The sequence below is a fragment of the Meles meles genome, chromosome 5 (genome assembly GCF_922984935.1).
Source record: "Meles meles chromosome 5, mMelMel3.1 paternal haplotype, whole genome shotgun sequence".
NCBI classification, from domain to species: Eukaryota; Metazoa; Chordata; class Mammalia; order Carnivora; family Mustelidae; genus Meles; species Meles meles.
Genome location: NC_060070.1, coordinates 139,821,458 through 139,845,054, shown reverse-complemented (window position 1 = coordinate 139,845,054; position 23,597 = coordinate 139,821,458). Strand labels below are relative to the sequence as shown.

The 23,597-nt window shown below is 49.8% G+C and overlaps 1 protein-coding gene across 9 annotated transcripts in view; it reads right to left on the bottom strand.

The window, feature by feature from the left end:
* PHACTR1 (phosphatase and actin regulator 1) overlaps nucleotides 1–23,597 on the bottom strand; it is a 558,036-nt gene that overhangs the window by 26,669 nt on the left and 507,770 nt on the right. For all 9 annotated transcript variants that reach the window (XM_046005870.1, XM_046005873.1, XM_046005876.1 and 6 more), the window contains 2 exons: nucleotides 16,061–16,308; nucleotides 13,400–13,556 (listed from right to left, as the gene is read on the bottom strand). In XM_046005870.1, the coding sequence (XP_045861826.1) occupies nucleotides 13,400–13,556; nucleotides 16,061–16,308 (405 nt within the window). The remainder of the gene's footprint in view (nucleotides 1–13,399; nucleotides 13,557–16,060; nucleotides 16,309–23,597) is intronic.

Below are 23,597 nucleotides of genomic sequence, written 5' to 3'. Positions count from 1 at the left end.
CCTGGTTCCTCAACCTCCCACCCCACCCCCCCACCCCACCCCCGCCACCCCTTCATAACCCTCTGGTTGTTTTTCAGAGTCCATGGTCGCTCACGGTTCATCTCCCCTTCCAATTTCCCTCAACTTCCTTCTCCTCTCCATCTCCCCATGTCCACCGTGTTGTTATGCTCCACAAATAAGTGAGACCATATGATACTCGACTCTCTCTGCTTGACTTATTTCACTCAGCATAATCTCCTCCAGTCCCGTCCATGTTGCTACAAAAGCTGGGTATTCAATTCTGTTTCTTAGGTTTTCGGGGCCACGCGTGGGCCAACTCTGTATGGGAGCTGCAGAAAAATCACATTTAATCAAACCTGAAGCCCACTTTGGCGGGTGAGGGAGAAAGAGCACGGCATACATTCCGGAGACCAGAAATGCCAACTTCACCACTGACACAAGGGACAAGTTAATCTTAAGGATAAACGATGAGAGCTTCATTCCTCTGAGTGATACAACTATGAGAAAGGGCGAACTCCAAGCCCAGGCACCAGCCAACGAATCTTTCAAAGTCCCTGCTCAGGTCTTCAAAACGACGGATGAGACTTGACCGCATGTGAACTCATAAGACAGGGACACATCTCTTCCTTGGGCATTTGATTTAAATGTTTTACTCTCTAAGCGGGATTGAGGAGGAAACTGTGCCCACGAAAGGAACCCACCAATGCCCCTTTTCCATGGGCCTTCTGAGGTACTGAAAATGATCCCCAAAGATTTAATTCAAAATTTAATTTAATTCAAAATTTGAATTTAATTCAAATTCAGGACCTTTTTCTTTCAGGCACAAATTGAGGGAAATAACGAACAATATGACTTGTCAGGCTTCAAATCAAATCACGGGCCTGTGTCTTCCGGCGAGAAGTGAATATGTTTCTCCCCTTTTTTTGAGGGAGATGAACTTTTTTTTACAGTTTTTATTTAAATTTCAGTTGGTTTACATGCACTGTAATGTTAGTTGCAAGTATATTAATTTTTAGCACCAACTGGGGGCAGGGAAAGTGGCTTAAAATCCGAGTGTGGACAGGTAACGCTGTGAACTTGGTTAGCAGCTTAATTTCTTTTGAGCTCAGATTTCTTCTCTATAAAACTACAGGTGTTCTAGGCAGTGACAGGAGTGTCCACGGGGGCACTAAAGTACTCTAAATCTATTACTTTTTCAGATCAGGAAGACGCCACCGCGAAGTAAGTGAAGAAACCAGAGTCTCAAGATACAGCCACAGAGCCCACAGTGAAAGGAAAAAAAATGAATAAGCCAGTTTGGAAGCACTAGGCTAGATTTCGAGGTAGAATTCCATGCAACACAATTCTCTTCCACCTGGAGATTGAAAGATGCTCTGAGCGTTTTTCACGACGATTTAATTCCATTTATTTATTGCCTCCTGGTAAGCTCACAAATGGCTCGGAGAGATCTTTTCCTGGATAACAGTATGATAGAAATGACACATCCTTCGTTTTGTAAGGGGATCAAGAGATTGAAGGTGAGAAAAAGAATACATCGCAGGGAAAGTGTTCTGACAACCCAAGTTCGAGTTGTTCCCATTAACGCGCTGGTTTCAGACAAAAAGACTCTCAGTCAAATGCTTGGATGATTCCATGTTTACGTTATCCCTGCCCAGCCCCTGTCTTTGGGAACTATTTTAAAGGGAAAAAATGGGAAGATCAATAGTCTAAAAGAAATTCAAACCAATTAAAAAAAAAAAAGTGCTTCAGCAGGACCCACACTCTTCCCCACAGAACTCACTCAGTGGGGCGCCTGGGTGGCTCAGTGGGTTAAAGCCTCTGCCTTTGGCTCAGGTCATGATCCCAGAGTCCTGGGATGGAGGCCCGCATCAGGGTCTCTGCTCAGTAGGGAGCCTGCTTCCCGCACTCCGCGCCCCCCCGCCTCTCTGCCTACTTGTGATCTCTGTCTGTCAAATAAATAAATAAAATCTTAAAAAAGAAAAAAAGAAAAAACCCTCATCCTTAGCATCTCTTTCCCAGAGTAAACCTGACAACAATGAGTACGCCTTGACTAGCTTGTCTTCGTTCTTGTAGAGGGATGATTATCCAGCTGCATTTTTAGAAGATTTTATTTATTTGACAGAGAGCACAAGTGGGCAGAGAGGCAGCCAAAGAGAGGGAGAAACAGACTAGACTTCCCCCTGAGCAGAGAGCCCGATGTGGGGCTCGATCCCAGGACCCTGAGATCATGACCTGAGCTGAAGGCAGATGCTTAATCGACTGAGCCACCCAGGTGCCCCTCTCCAGCTACATTTTAAGTGGCCCTTAGTACAGGGCCATGCACATAGCAGGTGCTTAGTACTTCCGAGAGAATCAATCTGTTCGAGCTGAGATTCCACGGTCTCCATTAGTGACGTGTGACTCTGGGAAACTGACCTTGTACCCACAGAAAACAAGCTTGCTCAGCTCAAGGCCCACTGCTCCCTTCTGGGATCTCCTGTTTCTGCTCAAGTCATTTTTTTCTTTAAATGGAGGGGGTGTTTATTTGGGGTCTCTTTTTTTCTCTAACTGCGATTCTTCTGATTTCGTTGAGCTGCTTTACTGAGCTGGACCTCTGAAACCCTGCTCAGTGTCACTGATGCACGGTGACACTCGCCCCAACACAGAGGGCGTCAGACCCTTCGCGTGTCCCCTCCCCTCAAGGAGACCATGCTCTTCTCCTTCCAACTGCCAACAGGCTGCCTCCTTCCTTCTCTTTTGTTTTGGACAGATGAAAACTGTATATACTTAAAAGGTACAGCCTGAGGTTTTGATACCCGTATACCTTATAAAAGGATTATCTTAAACCAATTAAGACGTCCAGCACCTCCCATCACAAGGCACCATTTTTGGGGTGCGTGCTGAGATCACGCGAGATCTGCTCTCTGGGGCAGAACGGTATATAACGTGTTACTATCAACTCGAGTCACCATGCCACAACCTACTCATCTTTTGACTGAAAGTTTGTGCCTTTTGAGTAATTCCTCTCCTTTGCCCCCCACTCCCCAGCTTCTGGTAAATTGCCATTCTACTCTCTGTCACCCGGAGTTTGATTGTTTTTGATTTTTAAGATTTGACAGGTAAGTGGGGCCCCTGGGTGGCTCGGCTGGATGAGCATATCCTACTCTTGATTTTGGCTCAGGTCGTGATCCTGGGGTCGTGAGATCGAGCCCCGCATCTGCACTGGGTGGGAGCCTGCCTCAGATTTTCTCTCTTCCTCTCCCTCTGCCTGCCAAGCCCCTGCTCAGACGCTCTCTCTTTAAAAAAAAAAAAAAAAAAAAAAAAGAGAGAGAGAGAGTGAGAGAGAGAGATTCCACAGACGAGTGAGTTCATGCAGTATTTGTCTGCCCATGTCTGGCTTATTTCACTTGGCAAAACGTCTTCCTGGTTCATCTATGTTGTAAATGGAAGGATTTCCTTTTTTTTTTAAGGCCAAACAATATTGCACTGAACGTATATTTCACAGTTTCTGAGAAGTCTTTTAATCACATCTGTTTCAGATATGATGGTCCCCTTTTTTTCTAAATCTTTTTTTTAAAGATTTTATTTGACAGAGATCACAAGTAGGCGGAGAGGCAGGCAGAGAGAGAGGAGGAAGCAGGCTCCCTGCTGAGCAGATAGCCCGATGGGGGCTCGATCCCAGGACCCTGAGATCATGACCTGAGCCAAAGGCAGAAGCTTTAACCCATTGAGTCACCCAGGCGCCCCTGTGATGGTCCCTTTTATAAGACTGGGGCCATGACCAGGACAACCATCCAATACAGAAGTCCCACGACAGATGCTGGCTCCGTGTAGCTGTGGCTTAGCCACTGTGCTCAAATATTCCAGCTGCTCCTTCTCCTTCTCTAGCCTCTCCTGCAGCTGGATTGGGGTCAGGAGCCGAGTTCTGATTAGTGGCTCATGAGCAGAAGCAATTTGTGTATCTCTTCTATCCCCTCTTCCCTTGCTGTGGAGACGCTGGGGCTATGTGTTCTAGAAGCGTGTGATGGCTTCATGATGGAGAGGCCATCTGATCTGCATTAGGCTTTCCTTCCATGAAAAATAAACCATCACTGCCTCAAGCCATTGGGATTCCGGATCTATCTGTTAGCGTGCATAGCCTTACTTATTCTGAGTAGTAAGAGTCTAATGTAACACCCAAATTCACAGCGAGATGGAAGCAACCGGTGTTCACTATCTACTACAAGTGGAGAATTACTCATCTAGAGCTCCTGATGACCTTGCATGGGAGGTCCATCTTACAGATGTGGAAACTGAGGCTGAACAGGAACACACTCAGTAAATGGAAGACGGAGCTTCCACTCTAAGGTTCATAGGCTTCAAAGGCTGGATTGCTCTGTCTACGAGACCCCTGTTTCCCAAACAGCGGTGTGTATCAAAATCACACTTGTTACAATGAAGGTTCCTGGTCCCATCCTCAGAAGTTCTGATTCAGAGTCTCAGTGGGGCCTGGAAATATGCATTTCAGCAGGTCCTGAAGTGATGCTCATGCTGCTGACCCACGGACCACACTGCAGGAGCCCCGCACCCTCCCCACTGGACGCCCTTGCTTCCCACATTTCATCAGGCAGGAGGGTCTCCAGACGCAACCCTCTGTGTCAAATGTTTTAGCTCTTCCTACTGCTTGGACAGTGTTACTGAAATGCAAGAAAAAGCCCAGTTAAGGCCAAGAGGAAAGAAAATCTCTTATCCCTTCTTCCCTCCATGGTTTACCTCTCCCTCTGCAGGACATGCGCACACACAAGACGGAGCCCCTGGTCTAGCACTCTGCCGCCGCCCCACACAATCCCTGTCCAACCACGAGCCCTTGGGATGGAAATTCTCTTCACCATAAAAATAAAACCAAATGAAACTTTTTTCTCGGCATGTCTGCTTCAGATAGGGAAGTCTGGGATTTGGAAGGTCTGTTTCTCTTTGCTCCTTATTGTCTCTAGGGTTATTAGCTCAGTTTCTTCCCCTACGAGAAGGGACCCCAACAGCAGCCCCCTTGCCAGGTGGAGGCGAAGATGGCCAGCTGAGGTCCTGAGGGGGAAAGCATGTTATCACAGAAAGGCCTCTGGAGTCTTAGATGATCTTATGTCAGGGACCATCACCCTGAGTGATCGTCTCTCCATGGAGGCAGGCTGAGTCTTCTCTTTCTTAGCCAAATAGCCCAAGAAACAGGACTTTTCCTTCTGCCATCTGCTAAAATGAACACAACAAACAAGAATAACGCTTGCGGATTACTCCCCTAACAATCAGGACAAGAAGCGCTGAAGAACTAAAAGGGTGTTTAACAACTTAAAATGTAGCCCAACATGGAGCAGCTTAGAAGATCGACCCATTCTCTGCTTCTTCTGTAGGGGAAAGCAGTGGCCCCCTTCTCCAGCCCAGCGCCCCAGATTTTGAAATGCTGCTGGAATAAGCAGCTGTTCAAAAAAAGCTTCGGAACAGAAAACAAAGTAAGACTCCTTAACCCCCACGATGGTCCCTTTTTCCTTTTTTAAACCTTTGCAAGTTTTAAACACAGATTCTGTTTTGCAGAGGAGAAAGCAGCTCTTTTGTCCCCCACGCTTACTCTATTACGGAAAACCACACGGGCAGCCGGGACGGCTGCAAGTCACACACACGCAGCACGGAGGCACCTGGCAAGATGTGGCTTTGTTCCCTGACATCCCGCGCAAAGCTTGCAAACCTCTATGCCTTGCCTCCTGAGCGCGCATACGCGCACGCACGCTCCCCCGCGCGCGCACCACGCACCACCCGCACCACCCGCACCTCGTGCACCCCGTGCGCAGGGTCAGGGCTCCAAAACTCCGTCTCGGTGACAAGATGCCAAGAACTCTGTCTTACCGCATTTCTTAAAGCTGGAGGTGGGGGTGGGAGAGCAAGGGCCCCTGCATCCCTGCAAGGCTCTGCAACGGGTCAGGGGCCTCCAGTCCCATGATGGGTGTGGCTCAAGCCCCAAGGCCACAACCTCCGCCCCTGAGCTCTTGAAGTTGTATCCCCCCACTCCGCCCAAGAAGCCTCTGTCAAATCTCCCCAGGACAGCCTTCGCAGCTTTCATTAACAACAAAACGCAAAACGCGGTTGCCCCTTTTCCATCAGACAGTCTTCTAGCCCCGACTCAGCACCTTTCACGAGATGTCAGCCTTTCTGAAAGGCTTTTAAAAAGGATTTTCTATTTTGTGCAGCGAGTTAATGGGAGATGTCAAGCATCTGAGCGACTGGACGCGTCTACGCGTTTGCTATGCAGATGCTGCACAAAGAACCACGTCCACTCAGTGTCAGTGTGGTGACTCGTACCCCTTTTCAGTTTGCTTTAGGGGTGGTCTTGGAATGCACAGAGAAAGCCCGCCAGCCTGAGCGGTGCCCAGCCGGGCTCTGTGGCTGGGAAGCTACACTCTCATGCCCTCCCTCCCGGGTCCCCTCCGGACTGGGCACCGCTGCCAAGGCCAAGATGCCAGGGATGACCATGATGGAACTGGCTGCAAGGGCGAGATCCACAAGGAAGCTCCTACACTGCTCTCCGGTCGATTTCCCTCCCTCTCTTATTGGCGTGGTGACTCATGTCCAGAGCTACGAAGTCAAAGTTGAACTGAATTTATAGACCTCTGAGGGTTATCCTTATTTTTGGGGTGTGCTTTTCCAGCAGCAGCAGCAATTACCTGGCCTGGGGAGATGCTGGCTCCCACTTAGCATGGGTCCTTAGATTTTGGTGGGGGGAGGGGAGGAGATGCCGTGAGCCACCTTGGAAGGAGGCGCTGGTGCATCAGATTCAGGGTAGCGATTTTCCCGAATCATAAGCAGCATGCGAGTTACAGTTAGAAGCCAGAATTACTGTCTTTTATTGTCTGTGCCGTGAGCATAAAAAATGGATTTCAATTTTCTGCCTTGAGCCGGACCTAATCCTCGGTACATATGACTTTATATTCTGCTTATGGTGACTTCAGTTGTGAAGCATCTGGCAGCATAAAATACGGATTTAGCCTACTCTTTCTCTCCACCATGTTACGACATTCTGCGTAAGCGCGAATCACGTCCCAGGTTCCAGGGGGATGGGCGGGACTAACATTTTCCCAGCGGCCCCATCTGGTTCGCTGCCTCCTACCCCCACAAAACAACGGCTTGCTAAGTGATGGGAGGAAACGGTCCCTGATGAGGAGGAGAGGCAGAATTTTCATACTTGTCCAAGGAGGGTCCTACTTCCGATCTGGACATGCCCTTTAGCACTGGTTTTCATGTCTGAAGTGTATGTTCAAACTGTCAAGGACTGGCAGGTGCTTTAATCTGAGATCCTCCTGATTCCTAGACTCATGGACACTGAGGAAAAGCAGCAGGTGCAGGCAGGTCTCCGTCCAAATTCACGTGGCCTTCTGCAGTCTTCTGCCTGAATTCCTGAGACCACGCGCTCTTTTTAGGAACGTGGTAGATTGCTTTAATGACCAATCCACATAAATAGCTACATTCAAGTGATTTTGGATTCTGTAAGATGTTAATTCCAAATTGCTACCAGTAGAGACATGCAGCCTTCACGTTTATTTATTTATTTATTTATGATTTTACTTATTCATTTGCAAGAGAGAGAGCACGAGCGAGCACACGCACAAACAGAGGGGAGGGGTAGAAGAAGAAGCAGGCTGCCTGCTGAGTGCAGAGCCGGACATTGGGGCTCCATCCCAGGACCCTGAGATCGTGACCTGAGGTGAAGGCAGACGCTTAACTGACTGAGCCACCCAGGCGCCCCCCAACATTTATGTTTACAACATCCAGTAATACTCCTTTCTCATATCTCTCCCCGAGATCCCCGTGCACTCTCCTGAGAATATAGGGCTACGGTCCACAGAAGAGAGATGATAGCTTCCAGGTCTCAGATCAAAACCAGGCACCCAGGGTGGTCCTTGGGCTGAATTTAGCCCATAAATATATTCTGCTTGCTCCGTACCGTGTTTTACACATTTGGAACTTTTGCTTAAAAAAAAAAAAAAATCCAGATTTTTTTTGGAGCATCTGAAAAACGAGGGCTTCATGTCTGCAAAACAACAGGGGCTTAAGGGGAATAGCACGGGTAATTTTAGATACGTAGATAAGGGGTGGACTTTCCACGCTGCCCCGGTTCCCAGCACTCTCTGCTCACAGTCTTAGCAACGCCCGCCTCACTTCTGTTCACTATATGGCTGGCCCCGACATGCATTTGAGGTTCTGGCCCTTTTCCCAGTTCGACCCACTTTGCATCTCCCCAGGTGTTATGGGTTGAATCATGTCTCCCCAAAACTCATATGTCGAAGTCCTAACCCTAAGGAGCTCAGACTGTGACCTGATCTAGAGACAGGGTCTTTATAGAGATAACCAAGTTAACACAAGACTGGTACGGGGACCCTCACCAATATGACCACTCCCCTTATGGAAAGGGGGAACTTTGAGGCAGAGATATGCTCCCAGGGAGAAGCACAGATGAAGGGCAGATCGGGGTGAAGCGTCCACAAGCCAAGGAATGCCAGCAGACGCCCAGTAGCCAGGGGAGAGGCATGGCGCAGATGCCCGTTCACGGCCCTCAGAAGGAACCAAGCCCACAGACACCTTGGTCTTGGCATCTAGCTGCCAGAACTGGGAGGCAGTCAGCTTCTGTGGTCTAAGCCGGTCAGTCTCTGGTGCATGGTTACGGACGCCCCAGGAAAGCAATACTCCAAGTAGCTTAAATTAAGTATCTTCCTTTGATTGGTCGGGGTCAAATCATGGGCGCATAGACCGAACCCCGGGATGTGTCTGGTGCAGAGAAAGGACATCACGAGGAAAGGCATCCTTCCCCAAACCAAGCAAGGCTTCCAAGAGCTTCCCCACAGAGATGTCTCCAATTACAGGTCAGGCCTTGCCCACTCCAGCTCAGACGGTGCTAGGAAGACTGGTCAATCCCAACTGCAAAGAAGATGAAGGCCCTTCCCTGAGGAAGGAAGCTGATAGTGAAAGCGAGAACAGATGTCTTCAGGGAACGAGTATGTCAGGGAAGCACACGGCCTCAGTCCTTACGCCCGTGTGTGTCTAGATTACACGCTCCCTCATGCACTGTGAGGCGCCTGCCGTTTGATTTTCCTTCCCAGGCTTCTGCTCCCCTTTCTGATCTGAACGTTCTGGAGGGGACTGGAGGGCCCGGAGGAGAGAGTCTCGGTGGGAGAGGGCAGAGATGGCTAGGTCTGGAAACTGGCTGCTCCCCAAGGAAAGGCCAAGTGCACGGGCCAAGTCCTGGCGTCTTAGCTCCTCCCTTTTAAAACAAGCAGTCCCGGGCGCCTGGGTGGCTCAGTGGGTTAAGCCCCTGCCTTCGGCTCAGGTCGTGATCCCAGGGTCCGGGATCGAGCCCCGCATCGGGCTCTCTGCTCAGTAGGGAGCCTGCTTCCTCCTCTCTCTCTGCCTGCCTCTCTGCCTACTTGTGATCTCTGTCCAATAAATAAATAAAATCTTCAACCAAACAAACAAGCAGTCCTAGTGACTCACAGGACAATTGACCTAGAGGGTGTCTCAGAGATGACAACAGCTGTTTTGGGGCATTAGGCTTCTCTTCAGTCCTTAAGAGTCCCATTCCCATGTGTCCTGGGCTCTGGCCTCTGGGGACAATTTCACTTCCTTGGCCGGTCCACGTCCCAGGCTGCAAAGTAGAGAAGGGCCAGAGGGCAGATCCGGCTGACCGCTCCTAGGGTTCAGGTTGAAGGGCCTGGAGAGGAGACCCAGAGGGGAAGCAGTGGGGTCTCGCACTCAGGTGGGACTCCCGGGGCGGGGAGCTGAGAGACTGCTCTGAGCTTGCACACTTCCATGGACGTGAGGTCACCAGAGATGAAAAGTCCTCCTCATCTAGCTTGAGAGGGCCCTTAGATCTGTGAGCTGCACACTTTTTGAGAAGTCCATCAAGAAAATCTAGGCAGTCACCCCCCACTTCCCCCACCCTTCTATGCCCTTTCTTTTAGCTACCTCCGAGGGCCCCTGCTTTCATACACCATGTGGGTGGTAATACACACACGGGCAATCAGCTTAAGAAGAATGATACAGAACAAGTTTAAATAGACATTCTGTTACCTTTGTCCCCCAACCCCCGCCGTCCAGTGGATGGGCTCGCTCACCCTTGATTCTCTGCACCCACCCTGAGTCTGTATACATAAGGCGCAAAGCAACGTGCACCCAGTCGACCATGTTCATGTCTCAAGGGCAGCCCGCATTTCTCATCTGGCAACTGACGGAAACAGTTATTTACTGTCAAAACATCCAGATGACTCACTGATTGAGGTTTTGGACAGTGTGCCCGATGGCATCATATTTCTGGAAGAACGATGTGTGTGCATTTCTTATGGAGAAACTCTGCCTTAATGCTTGACATTGTTTAACTGGGCGCTTCTGCTTCCCACCCCCCGAGTTGGGATTATTCTTGGAATGCTGCATTGTTTGTTTGGCTTTTTTTAATACTATTAAAACTGCCAGGCTAAAATTATGTTTTGTGTCTTACTTGTCACTCCCAGAACACTGCAGTCTTGGCTACGTGCTTTTCCAAGCATGTAAGATTTCCAGCACCATTATCTGACCTCCGAGAGCCAAAGAATGCCACAGCCCCGTAGCTTCAAACTCTAACGCAGATTCCTACATTCTATGAGCTACTTTTTTTGGTAATAAAGCTCACCGATGGCACAAGGTCATCAGATGACCTAATCTAATCCCCTTGGGTTGGGAAGTGAAGGCCCAGGGCAGATGCCTGCTCGGGAACCTGCAGAACCAGAGCGAGAACCCAAGGCTCCTATCCCATGACCAGTTCTGCCCCATCATCTTGTGCTTCTCACATGTCCCCTCCGTGTGGCCCTGGCTTCAGGATAATGAGTGGCTGCGAGCACAGAGCTGGGCTCTCATCCCAAAGGGAATCCTCCGGAAAACTCCTTGGGTGTGATCAGTGGCTACACTATCTCAAAGAAGACCGTGAGTCGGGGACTTGGCCCGCTCATCTGATTTGCTGAGATCTGTACTATCTGAACGACCGGCTAAACACTTCTACATCCTCTCTTTCAGACCCACTTTCTAGAGTCTGGTTGGAGACCTCCGGGGTCTGGCCCTGAGGGAGTAAACTCCCTAGCTGGAGGATTGAACAAAGACAAGGGGAATTCGGACCCACGATGTAAGCCAGCTCAAATGCCTTGAATGTGCCCAACATGGCCCTCCCGACGCCCCTCCTTCTCCCCCAGGCCAAGACCGGGGTGCAAGAGATTTGGGAACAGTAACCAGTAGATTTTTGGAATTTTCCAAAAATTGTGTTGTTAGAAGAGGAAGGGTTGGGATGAGGCTTAAAACGTGGAGAGTTTCCTCCGGCGTGTGCACGGTCAGTCTCTTCCCACCTGCTCTCTTGTCCCCGCCACTGCCAGCCAGTCATGGCAGCGCAATGGGAATGGGGCTTCAGGCGCGAGAAGCTGGGTACCATCTCCCTTTCAGGAAGCTGTCCTGGGACATGAGTGGCCTGTTTTGTCAGTTATCTCCAGGTGGAACAGCTCTACAACGGATAAGCCAGGAGGCCAGTCCGAGCCTGCTTTCTACACGTCCCGTCTTTCCCTCTCTCCCCACGGACCTCACTCCCAGAGCTCACTTCCCACAGAGAAATCTTTCATTTTGCCCTCACATACTTGGGACTCTGCTTGTTCTGTAGCAAAGCTGGGAAAGCAGGAATGAAGGGGAGAGAAGCCCGATCAAGGGTGCGGGGAGCTGCACTTGGAGAAGATGGCTGGGGTCAAGGAACGGCTCCTTCTCTTCTCTCTCCTCCCCTAAAAGATAGCCCTTTTGGTGTTAGGTTTAAAACCGAGTGAGCAGGTTCCGGAAGCAGCCCAAAGCTATACCCGCCCACCCCGTGCCCAGAAAGAAGATCGAGTTTGATCCTGGGAGAGGAGTGTCACTGTCTCCGAGAGGGATGGTAATAGCGATGTGGCCCTGAGTAGTGGCTGAAGGAAGAGGATGGGACCGTGGGGAAGAGCTGTGGGGACAGACTTTTGTTCCATAGAAAGAAGAGTGTTTAACGGCCCAACAGTGGGGCAGGTCTCCAGGACGCTGTTTAAGTAGCTGTCACCGTAGTAAGAAGAGAGATACGGATCACTAAAGTGCGGACATGTCACCACGTTCAGTGAGTGTGTGAGAGTGTGCGTGCGTGCGACAGGAGGGTAAGATCTTCCTTCTAGGGCTCTAAAGTCCGTGTAACACGAGACCAAATCATCCGTCTGTGCTGAATGTTTACGCAGGCTGGTACCATCAAAACAGCGTCCTCCAGGACAAAACCAAGTTAACCGTGGGACAGAAGGGGCCCCTTGGTGAGGGTCTAAGTCGGGGGGAGGGGAGGACACCAGTACGCTGCTGGACGCCGTCTACACCTCTGGGAGCTCTCTAGGCACGATGTTCCTCACCTGTACTTGGGAAGATAATGAAAGCCCCTGCACGGGGTTGCTGGAGGGAAACGGAGTGTTTACTATGGACTGGACTGGGAATGGCTTTAAAATGCTTTACTTATGTTTCTGAATCCTTACAACTCCCATTTTAGAAATGCAGAAACAGAGGCAGACAGAACAAGTGACTTACTCGAGGCTGTCCTGCTGGGAAGAGGCAGAGAGCAGCTCCAAACCTTGTCACAGTGCTGGGCACGAAAGATGGACAGGCTCCATGTGACAGCGGTTAGACCAGAGGGGAGGGGGCGTAACACACTTGGTCAGGAGGGGGCGCTCCGGAGCCATTCAGCGCAGCAGGAAGGCGCTAACTACAGGTCTCTACCCCCGGGGTCCTCCTCTGTGAAACGGGCACACGAATGCCCATTTCACAGGGAGGCTCCAAGGGGAAATGATCTAATACCCATAAAACGTTTAGAAGAATGGCAGGCTAAGGGTAAGTTCTCTGCGAATGTTGGCTAATACCAAGCACGCGTGCCCGAGGTTCTAAACACATGCGTCCGGTGTTCAGTGCGTTCATAGGACACCATGCCCCGAGTCGGTCTGTCCTATCTGCACATAAAGCCAACCACTCAGGAAGTCTCACAGGTTGCTGACGAGGCACGATCCCTACAGGCCTCATCCGGTCACGCAGCACAGCGGACAATGTGCTACTCCCCCCGCAATGAACTTCACCAAGCCACAACGCCCATGCACGCGGGTCGTCCTGGCCACTGGACAGCAGTGGCTTTTCTCCAGGTGGTTATTCTCCCTGGAAACCTGCCCTTCGGCTTCTCCTGGAGCTTTTATTCGAGGAAAACTTCCAAGATGTGGCTGCGTGAAGGGGAGGAGACCTGGAACATCTTACCGGGACTTTCTCCGCAGGAAGCTCTTTGAAAGACACCCAGGACTGACCCGGGGATGGAGACCGAGTTCTACTTGGGTCCGCGGGATGGACCGTCAGGCTGGCCTACCTGGTAAGCTTGGTGCCGATCTGCTGTCTCAGCTCCAGCCTCTCCTCGTCCGTCTGCCTGGGAAGGATGTTCTTCTCTTCGAGCTCCCGCTTGGAGGGCCTGTTGCTGAGTTTGATGGCTAAGGAGTCCTTCCTGCACACCTTCATGGCCAGGGAGGCTGTGGGAGGGAGAAACAAGCCCTTAATGCTGACCCCAAGCTGCCCGGGCTCCACGTGGCCAGCGGTGGGCCCCGAGGTGAAAAGCAGGCAGGCAGACACCAGGGGCTTACTGCTGGGGGTGGAGAAGGCCTTACTCAGAGCGTTCTTTGATAGAGCTCCCACGACCAGCATGTTCTTTGTCCCTAGTGCTGTCCTGTGCATGTGAGGGGCACACGGGGAGGCTCTGATGGGCTCTCTGCTCCCCAGGAACCCCAGCAGGCAGGCAACATCACAAAGGAGGGCCGGCCGGGCTGTGGAGTGCAACTGAATGCAAGGCAAATGGTGGCCACGGGCCTTGGGGGGGGGGCTATAGGGAGCTTCAAAGAGGAGGGGTTGGCACCCGTGGGACAGGGGTCACGCGAAACAGGCAGCGACTGGAGGCCATCTGCAGGGGGAAGGCTCAGAGAGGACAGACGAGCCCGGCGATCTCAAGAGACAAGAGACCAGCTGGAGCGGAGCTTGGGGCGAGCGAAGGAAGGGACAGCTGGGCAAAGCGGGGTGGACTTGGGGCTGGAGGGGAAGCGAGGTCACGGAAACAGCAACATTCTGGGATTGAGCAGAGAGCAGGGCTTCCTTACGTCTGGGAGAAATCTGCAGTTCTCAGCCAGGGGTGATTCTGCACCCCCTGCCCTCTGCACAGGAACCCTTGGGCGAGTCTAGAGATACTTTGTGCTTGTCAAAACTGGGGTGCGGTGGGGGAGGGGGTGTTCCTGGCATCTAGTGGGCAGAGGCCAGGGGCGCTGTTGAACACCCTGCAATACACAGGGCAGCCCCCACAAGGAAGAATTCTCTGCTCTGAATGTCAGTGATGCTGAGGCCGGGAAACGTTCAATTCTCCGGGTAGGAAACGGGGAGCAGAGGCTGGGTGCAGCTCCCCCTCATGGGTCCCTTGGGCTTTGGTGGCCCCTCTATGGTTCTCTCTCCTGGACGTTATTTTGATCATCTCATTCACTGCTTGTTCACCAGGCCTCCTGAGATCTCCAGTTTAGCCAGGGATCTGAAGCCTGGTGCAGGCAAAGCAAGACGGAGAGACTGGGGAGCAGCAAGTGGTGGGGGAGGGGTTCCTTCGGATTTTATTCTAGTGCCAGTCTTCTCTCTGCCTCCACTGGTTTTAGAACAAGGGCCTTGGAAGGAGACCTAGCTGGCGTCAGATCCCAGCGCTGCCCCTTAGATGTGATGCTGTGGGCCGGTCCCTTCCCTCTCCATGTTCTTTCCTTATCTGTGAAACGGGACAACAGCATCCATGTCTCCGGGTATTGTGAGATGCATGAAAAGAATAAAATCTCAGCGCATCCTCAGGCACACAGTATATACTCAGTATAAGGTGGTTATTATGTAAATTCATTAAAAAGTTGACCAAATAAGGGCATGTGGGTGGCTCAGACAGTTAAGCATCTGACTCTTGGTTTCTGCTCTGGTCATGATCTCAGGGTTGTGGGATCAAGTTCCACTTTGGGCTCTGAGCTCAGCATGGAGTCTGCTTAAGACGCTCTCTCCCTCTGCCCCTCCCCTGCTTGCTCATACTCTCTAAATAAATAAATAAAATTTTTTAGAAGATTTTATTTATTTGCCAGAGAGACAGAGAGCACAAGCAGGGGGAGTGGCAGGCTGAGGGAGAAACAGGTCCCCGACACGGGACTCCATCCCAGGAGCCCTGAGATCACGATCTGAGCTGAAGGCAGATGCCCAACCGAGCCACCTAGGCATCCCTAAATGAATAAAATCTTTAAAAAAAAAAATTGTTGACCAAATAATCAGTCTGTAATCACTGAACTACAATTTATTATTTTTACACAAGATTTTGAACTTTACTTTTTTTTTTAAAGATTTTATTTATTTGATAGATGGAGATCAGAAGTGAGCAGAGAGGCAGGCAGAGAGAGAGGAGGAAGCAGGCGCCCTGCTGAGCAGAGAGCCTGATGAGGGGCTTGATTCCAGGACCCTGGGATCATGACCTGAGCCGAAGGCAGAGGCTTTAACCCACTGAGCCACTCAGGCGCCCCTGAACTTTACTTTTTAATTGTCTCCCTCATGCCTGCATACATGTAAAGGACTTAAGTAAGAAAGTTAAAGTCAAGCCTTCTAGAGTTGTGGATGTGGGTTTAAAAATGATTTGCTGCACATACAACGGTCAGTACTTTGAGTATTCTGTGGACTGGAACTGAGTTTTAGGGTCCCTCCTTCCCTTTTTTTTGAGGAAGGGGGTGGGATCCCCCAGGAAGGGAATCAAAGACAGAAAAAGCCATCCAAGAGATGAGACGTGGCGACACGGTGTTGCAATTTTTGGAGCTGTGGTATCTGGAGGACCTTTGCCCCTTTCATCTTCCTAATTGAGCTGCCCTTTGACCCCAGGCCAGTGGACACCTGCGCCCAGACTGGAAGCCAGAGCGTGGGGCAGCTGGGGCAGGTCTCCTCCCTGAGCACCTCCCCACCCGCCCTCGGCGACATGCCGCGGTGTACGCACTGGTGTACAGCGAGCTGTCGTCGTCCTCGTCCTCCTCCTCTTCCTCCTCTTCTCTCGTGTACAGGCAAGAAGAGTCTTCGTAGTCTGATTCATGAGGCACATTTTCTTTATTGTCATCACATTCAATCACAACAGTTGGCACTTGTCTTATCTCAGGAAGGCCCAGAGGTCCCGCTTTGGTGACACCATCACCCGAATGCAAGCCAGAGCTGTGGTAAGAAGTGGAACAGGGGACCCGCTGCTCGGAGCTGTCGGAAGAGGAAGGGGAGAGGATGTTAATTTCGGCCAACGCATCACATAAATGCAGCAGAATCTTTCTAAAAGTCAACTGCCCTATCCTAGGAGACAAAGGGTCTACTGGGCAATTCATACCTCCTTTCCCATCTCACAGCAAAACATTTCAGGGCAGCAGAGTTTCCCGAGGGATGGCTGGGGGTAAAGTTCACACAACTGTGTGGACATACTCAATGCCTCTCAAATGTACACTTGAAAATGGTTATGATGCTAATTTTGGGGGGGGGGGTCTGGTGCATTTGTCACAATTTAAAAAAACCAGAATTTTTTAAAAAAGAATTTGAATTCCAGGAATATTTACGGTTAAGACCAACATCTCCGAATGTCAAAGGAAGGTTTGTTTGCAACCCACACATTTCATGCGAGGAGTAAAAGCCCTCATTGGAGGATAGAGCTCGGGATCCAGGAAAGAAAGAGAGAAAGCCCGAGGTTCCGGCTTTCGAAGCTACACAGCAGAGCGGGTAGGGGCTGGGGTGGGAGAGACTGTTCGAGGTGTCATGGATGGAGAGGCAGAGCAGGAGCAGAGAGGGGACCCTACGGCTGGAGACACGTGCATGACCATCGTGGTGGACGGGGTCATGGAGAAGTTGGAGGGATTTCTCTTCCAAGGACCCTCTCAGACTCTCAGCAGCCACAGGTCATGTCAGTCTAGATTTTTTGGTAGGTTAATTTTCCAGAAGGCAATGATGATGACGTTCCTGGTTTTACCTCTTAAGGTGAACCAACTCAGATTAAAAAAATACATTTTAATTAAAAATGGCGTGCTTCATTGTAAAAGCCATATAAATTCACTGTAGGGAAATTAGGAAACATGTCTCAAAAATTAAAAAAAAACATTATTATTATCATCATTATTATTATTTTTAAACAGTCTCTCCCTAGGTCCCTCTAGCAATTTAGAATTCTTTTTATGACAGGCTCTGAATGAAGTCCAGAGAGAAAATGGAGCCAGAAACACACTGAAATTTTATAATTCTTCTTCAGGCTAACTGCAAATGGCACCGACCTCTTCCACTTAAGGAATTTCTAAGCATAGGGGACTCGCGGCATTTTCCCATCCCAGGGTGTCTGACATTCACAAGGAAGGGGAGGGGGAGGTTAGGCGACACTATGTATCAATACGTTTCACATTAGCGCATCTTATCCAAAAGAAAAATTTTCCTCGTGACATATGAGTGCATGATAGTCTCCTCTGCAACGTTCATTACACTTTAAATTATCGCCGTGTCTAATTTAAATTCAATTAACTTTCTTCCTCCCATTGTTTCCGAAGAGCTGTTTTCCTCTGTGTGTTTGGCACAGAACTCTGCGGTGATACGAACGGGAAATCCAGTTAACACATGACGAGCTCTGAGCTTCTAGGCAAAGAACTCAATCAACTTAAAAATCCCTTCGAGGGCTGAGCAAGAGTACGGCACAGAGTCACAAAAACAGGGCATCTTACCAGCCACAAGCCGTGTGAAGAGTCCATTTCCCGCCAGATTCCATATCAAGGGCAGTGAGGGCATGTGCGGGGAGCGTGTGAGGGGTGGCAGAAAGGACAGCTGGCTGATGGGGACCTACTGTCCCACCCGCCAGGTGGCCCTCTCTTCCGCAAGGCAGAAGCTGCCTTCCAGGTGCACTCAGATTCCTACACTGAGAATTAAGGCAAGTAGACACAGGAGAGGGACAAAGCTCACTGCACGGCCGGCCCATGCTTGCATCCCCCCCGCCTTCTCCTCTCCCTGATAGTTTAACTAACAAAACCAAGCCACAGAGCTGGGGATGGGACAGGGAGGAGTGAGGCGTGGAAGGTAGCCCTAGATGTTCCTGGGTGGTCGGAAGACTCTTTGGAGGCCAAACAAACAAACAAAAATTAGACACGAGAAAGCATAAGAATTCCTTAAGCTAGAAGGTTCCACATGGTCTCAAGAGGACAGAGAAAGGAGGAACGGTATGCAAAGAAAGAGAAGAAAATCAGCCTCACAGCTCGGCTGGGTAAGCAGGAGGCCGTGGCTTGTCCTCCTTCACAGACACAGGGCAAGAGTGAGGCCTTGAGGAGGACGCATGGTAAGTTGGGCCCGTCGGCTGCGGTGGCAGGTGCAAGCCAGCCATCAGGCCACCACAGACTTGTGAAACAGGGACCGGTCATGGTGATGGGAGAAGGCCTGCTGGGGGCTCCACACACACACCTGAAGGCCTCGCCGGGTCAAGCATGTCATCCACCTCAAGTAGGCCTCCAGGAGGGGAGAGAATGTCTGATTTACCACAAGGATAAAAAAGGTGTTTCCCGGGAAGCCAGGTGGATCGCCAAGAGGGTCTGATTCATAAATATTTGCCGGCTGCCAACTGTATGTCAGGGGAGGCGCTGGGTGAAGGACAAACACCCAGATAATCCCACCCATCGGGTAACTGGTAAGCCAAGGGACGGCGAGAGAAGACAAAGGAGACAAGTCAGCTGAGTGGAGGCTGGAAAGGTTATTTCGGGACCTCGGTCGGAGGAGTCAAGACAGAGATCAAAGTCCAAGTTTTGCCACTTACTATCACATCTTTACATCGGGCCAATGATGTAACTAACCTCTCTGAGCCCCCATCTCCTTGGGCAAAATCGGGTAATCCTACTTTTACGGCAGGGCCGGGAGGTGCCCGGGAGGTGGCCGGTGGGCGTGCCTATGAACGAGGCCCTGCCCTGTTACTGACAGCAGCGACCTTCCAGGGGGATTCTAGACACTCTCAGCCTCGGATGATTCACACTGTCATCAGGACAACTTGCTAAAACCTGGACCTCGTTCCTTCACCCATGAGAACTCGGAAGACCACCCAGTCCACAGAACCAGTGCTCCGAGAATGACACAAATGGGAAATTCCGTTAACGCCTTCTGAGCTGTACTAGTCAAGGCCAAGAGCTAAATTGACGTGAACGTGAATGTAGTGCCTGATTACATTTGGCCTCCACCCCCGTGGCTGTAGGCAGGAAGGGGGACACCTCGCCCAGTATCAGTCTTAGGAAAGGCTGGTTTTCTCTAATGGAGTTGGCTCTTAGCAGATCTGCTCTCCGTGAAAGGTCTCATTGCTAAAGGGAAGTGAAAACCATCGGCCTACGAGCAACAGTTCCAGCACAGAGGGACGCGCAAGCCCCTGCACAAGCTGACCCCCATTATTAAACCCACGCTCGATGCCCCCTTCCCAGCCCTGTCCCCATTCCACGTACCCCTCGGTCCCATGCAACAAGGCGTTGTGGGCATTCGGCCTGGAATGCGTTCCCCTCCCACCTCCCCTGTGCCAATTTCAATTTATCTTTTAATCCTCTGTCCCAGGCGATGCTTTGCCTGTGTTCTCCAGACTCCACCATTGTGAACATTGTGAACATCTGTTCGCTTGCTGCCTCCTGTCCTCAACCAAGCTGGAGCCTCCCGGAGGGTCAGGGACCGGGTCTTACTGCTGTTTGTAGCAGATGCCCACCACTGTTCCTGACACAGAGCAGACGCTCCATCATCTTTGATTATTTTTGCTGAGTGGATATGGGCTGGAATCCCTGAGATTTAGGTGCTTTTCTAAGGAGCTGGCAAATCATTTTCACAGAGTATTAAGAGGTTTTTGGTTTTTTGGTTTTTTTTTGTTTTTTTTTTTTAATTTTCAGGGAGGTGCTCGTGATGCGTGTCCTGCAGGCCTGTGGGTGCCCTTGACTTGGCTGGCACATTCGTCCATGGCTTAAAGGCAAAAAGGGCCTCCTTATCAAATATGCAGAAGAACTGGGATAGAGCAGGCATGGAGGGAATGAAAAAAGGGAACATTTACTGGTTGCGTTGTCCGCTGTTCTAGAAACTTCTATATCCGATATCTCATTTTATCTTTATGACAATTCTTCAGGAGAAATGTCGTTATTCTCATTTTATTAAGCAGGAAATTGAGGCTCTGGGAGGGTAATGAATAGGCTCATGAGGACACCGGGAGTAAAGAAGGGAGCTGGAATTTGAGCCCATCCTGTTTCAATATGCTATACCTAAAAATTGAATTGGATACTGGTAAGACTGTGTACTTTGATTAATCACAAACAGCACTCACTGTACACACGCAAGGTGGAGGGAATGTGTAAAGGAGAGCATTATTACTTTATGTAAGTATTTTAAATCTTACTAACCAGCGCAGGCAACAGTGTTTGACCTTGCCACCGTCAGGCTGCCCTTGGGCACTGAATTTAGAGAATTCACCTCAGACACTGCATTGTAATCATCGGGATGGTGAACGGACTCATTGGACGATTCCTCTGTTGATTCATCTGATGACCTTGTCGCGTTGACTGTCTTGGTCTCTTTTGCTCCAGCGTGGCAGAGTTGAGGAATTGCAATGGAGCCTCAAATCTTTACTATCTCAACTCTCAGAAAATTTTTTCTGAAATTTATATGGAACCATGGAAGATTCTGAAAAGCCAAAGCAATCTTGAGGAAGCAGAACAAAGCTGGAGGGATCATAATCCCAGATTTCAAGATATACTACAAGGCTGTAGGGCACGGGCGCAAAAATAGACACACAGATCCACAGAACAGGACAGGGAGCCCAGAAATAAACCCATGCTTATGCGGTCACTTAATCTACAACAAAGGAGGCGAGAATATACAATGGGGAAAAGACCATCTCTTTGATAAATGATGCTAGGAAAACTTGACAGCCACGTGCAAAAGAATGGAACTGGACCACTTTCTTACAACCGTATACAAATACAAGCTCAAAATGGGTTAAAGACCTAATTGTGATACTTGATACCTGAAACTGTAAAAATCCCAGAAGAGCGCATAGGCAGGACTCTCTTTGGCCTTCACAACATTTTTCTAGCTATGCCGCTTAAGGCAGCAGAAACAAGAGTAAAATTAAACTACTGGGACTACACCAGAATAAAAAGATTTTGCACAGCAAAGGAAACCATCAGTAAAACAAAAAGGAAACCAATTGAAAGGGAGAAGATATATGCAGAGGACAGATCCAATAAGGTGTTAATATCCAAAATATTTGAAGAACTTATAAAACTCAGTGCCAAAACCCCAAATAATCCAATTAAAATATGGGCAGAGGACCCGAATAGACATTTTTCCAAAGATGACATCCAGATGGCCAACAGACAGATGAAAAGATGCTCGACATCACTCATCATCAGAGAAATGCAAGTCAAAACCACAATGATATTACCTCACACCTATTGGAGTGGCTAGCATCAAAAAGACAAGAAATGGCCAAAAATAATAATAACAAGTGTTGGTGACGATGTGGAGAAAATGGAATCCTTGTCCACAGTTGGTGGGAATGCAAGCTGGTGCAGCCACCGTGGAAAACAGTATGGAGGTTCGTCAAAAAATTAAAAACAGAATTACTTACGATAAAGGAATTCCGCTACTGGGTATTGACAGGAAGAAAATGGAAACACTATTTTGAAAAGATACATGCACCCCTATGTTGATTGCAGGATTATTTGCACTCACCAAGACAGGGAAGCAACCAGGTGCCCACGGACAGATGAGTGGATACAGAGGATATAGTAGATACAACGGAATATCGTGCAACCATAACAAAGAATGAGATTTCTTTGCCATTTGCAACACTACGGATGAACCTAGAGGGTATTATGCTAAGTGAGATAAGTCAGAAGGAGAAAGATGAATGCCACATGGTTGCACTTCCATGGGAAATCTAAAAACCAAGATGAATAAGCAAACAAAACCAGACTCATAAATACATAGAACACATTGATGGCTGCCAGAGGGCATGGGGGGCTGGGCACACGGACAAAGGGGAGAGGGAGACACAGGCCTCCACTCAGGGAATGAAGTAGTCACGGGCATGAAAGTACAGCACGGGGAATACAGTCAACAGAAAAACAACTGAGTTTTCTGACCTCTGGCTTAAACCGATCTTTCCTAACCGCCGTCACACCCACACTCACTTTTGTGTGTGCCCGCGATGGCTGAGTTCATGTATGCTATTTTCACTTTGTATCTTTAAGTCAGTGTTTAAAGGAACAAACACTGTTGCAGCCTCATCTTAAGCACGACCTCTGTCATCCTAGGTCTTCTGCACTAATTATTATGTGTTTATAACTGCTGTTAAAATGAGTATGATGATGAACACTTTTATAGAAAGTTCTCCTGCACGGAACTCATGGACTACCAACAACTGCATGTATCACATTTTGGTTAAATAATGGCCTAGACCAGGTTTTGCCAACCTTGGCGTGATGACCATCTGGGCTAGATGGGTCTTTGGGGTGTGGGTCTGTACTGTGCTTTGCAGGGTGTTCAGCAAGCATCCCTAGGCTCTCCCCACAAGAGACCAGCAGTATCTCCTCCAACTGCCGTGACCAGAAATATCACCAGACATCGCCAAACGTCCTGCGGGGGCCAAACTGCCCCTTTGGGAGCCACTGGCCTAGAATATCCATGACAGTTTCACTCCGTGTTTCTTCCCCAGTGTTGTACCATGTGAGCGTCTTCTGAAGCAACCTTGGCATTGACTGTCGGGAATCTGCAGCTTTCCCTGGATTAGGAATCTTCCAGATCCTTTCTCTTGAGCGCCTAACTTGTTATGTTTCAGGCGGATTCTCAGGGGATCTGAGGTTCCACTGATGTCTGGCTTCCACCGAGTCAATTCTCAGGTCCCCTGCTCCCGTCCCCGAGCGGCTTCCCCACTGAAGCAAGAGCTCCCAGCACACTCTTGAGCACACCAGCTGTTCTCCCCACGCTGCCCGGGTCAGTGATCTTCAAAATGACACTGTGGTGGCCTGAGTCACCACGCCTTCCAGAGTACCTGTCACACTCCCCGAGGAAAAGCTGACACATGTAATACGATCCATTCTAGGTCATTCGCGTCAAAACTCCTTGGGATGAAGCACTGAGTTTGCTTGGAATTCAAACAGAGCTTGCTGCCTGCGGCTTGAGCTCACTGTTCCTCTCCCCGGTAGCTGACTGGGAACGAAAACTGCAGGCAAACCCCAAGCCTCTCACCCAGCCTTCCTTTACTCTTACGGCACTGCCACACGCAAAGAGGACAAACGTTAACATTTTAAATGCTCATCCCGTGCCAGGCATCGGTTCATGAAAGCCTGACAACAGCGCTTTTGGAGAGGTTCTACCCTTATCCCCTTGTCTCAGAGAGGAAAAGCGAGGCACATGGCCAAGGTCACAGCTGGAGCGGTGCAGACATGTCTGGACTCAAGCAAGAGAGACTGCAGAACCTTATCCCTTACTGATGTCACAATACCAGTGCCCACATAGAA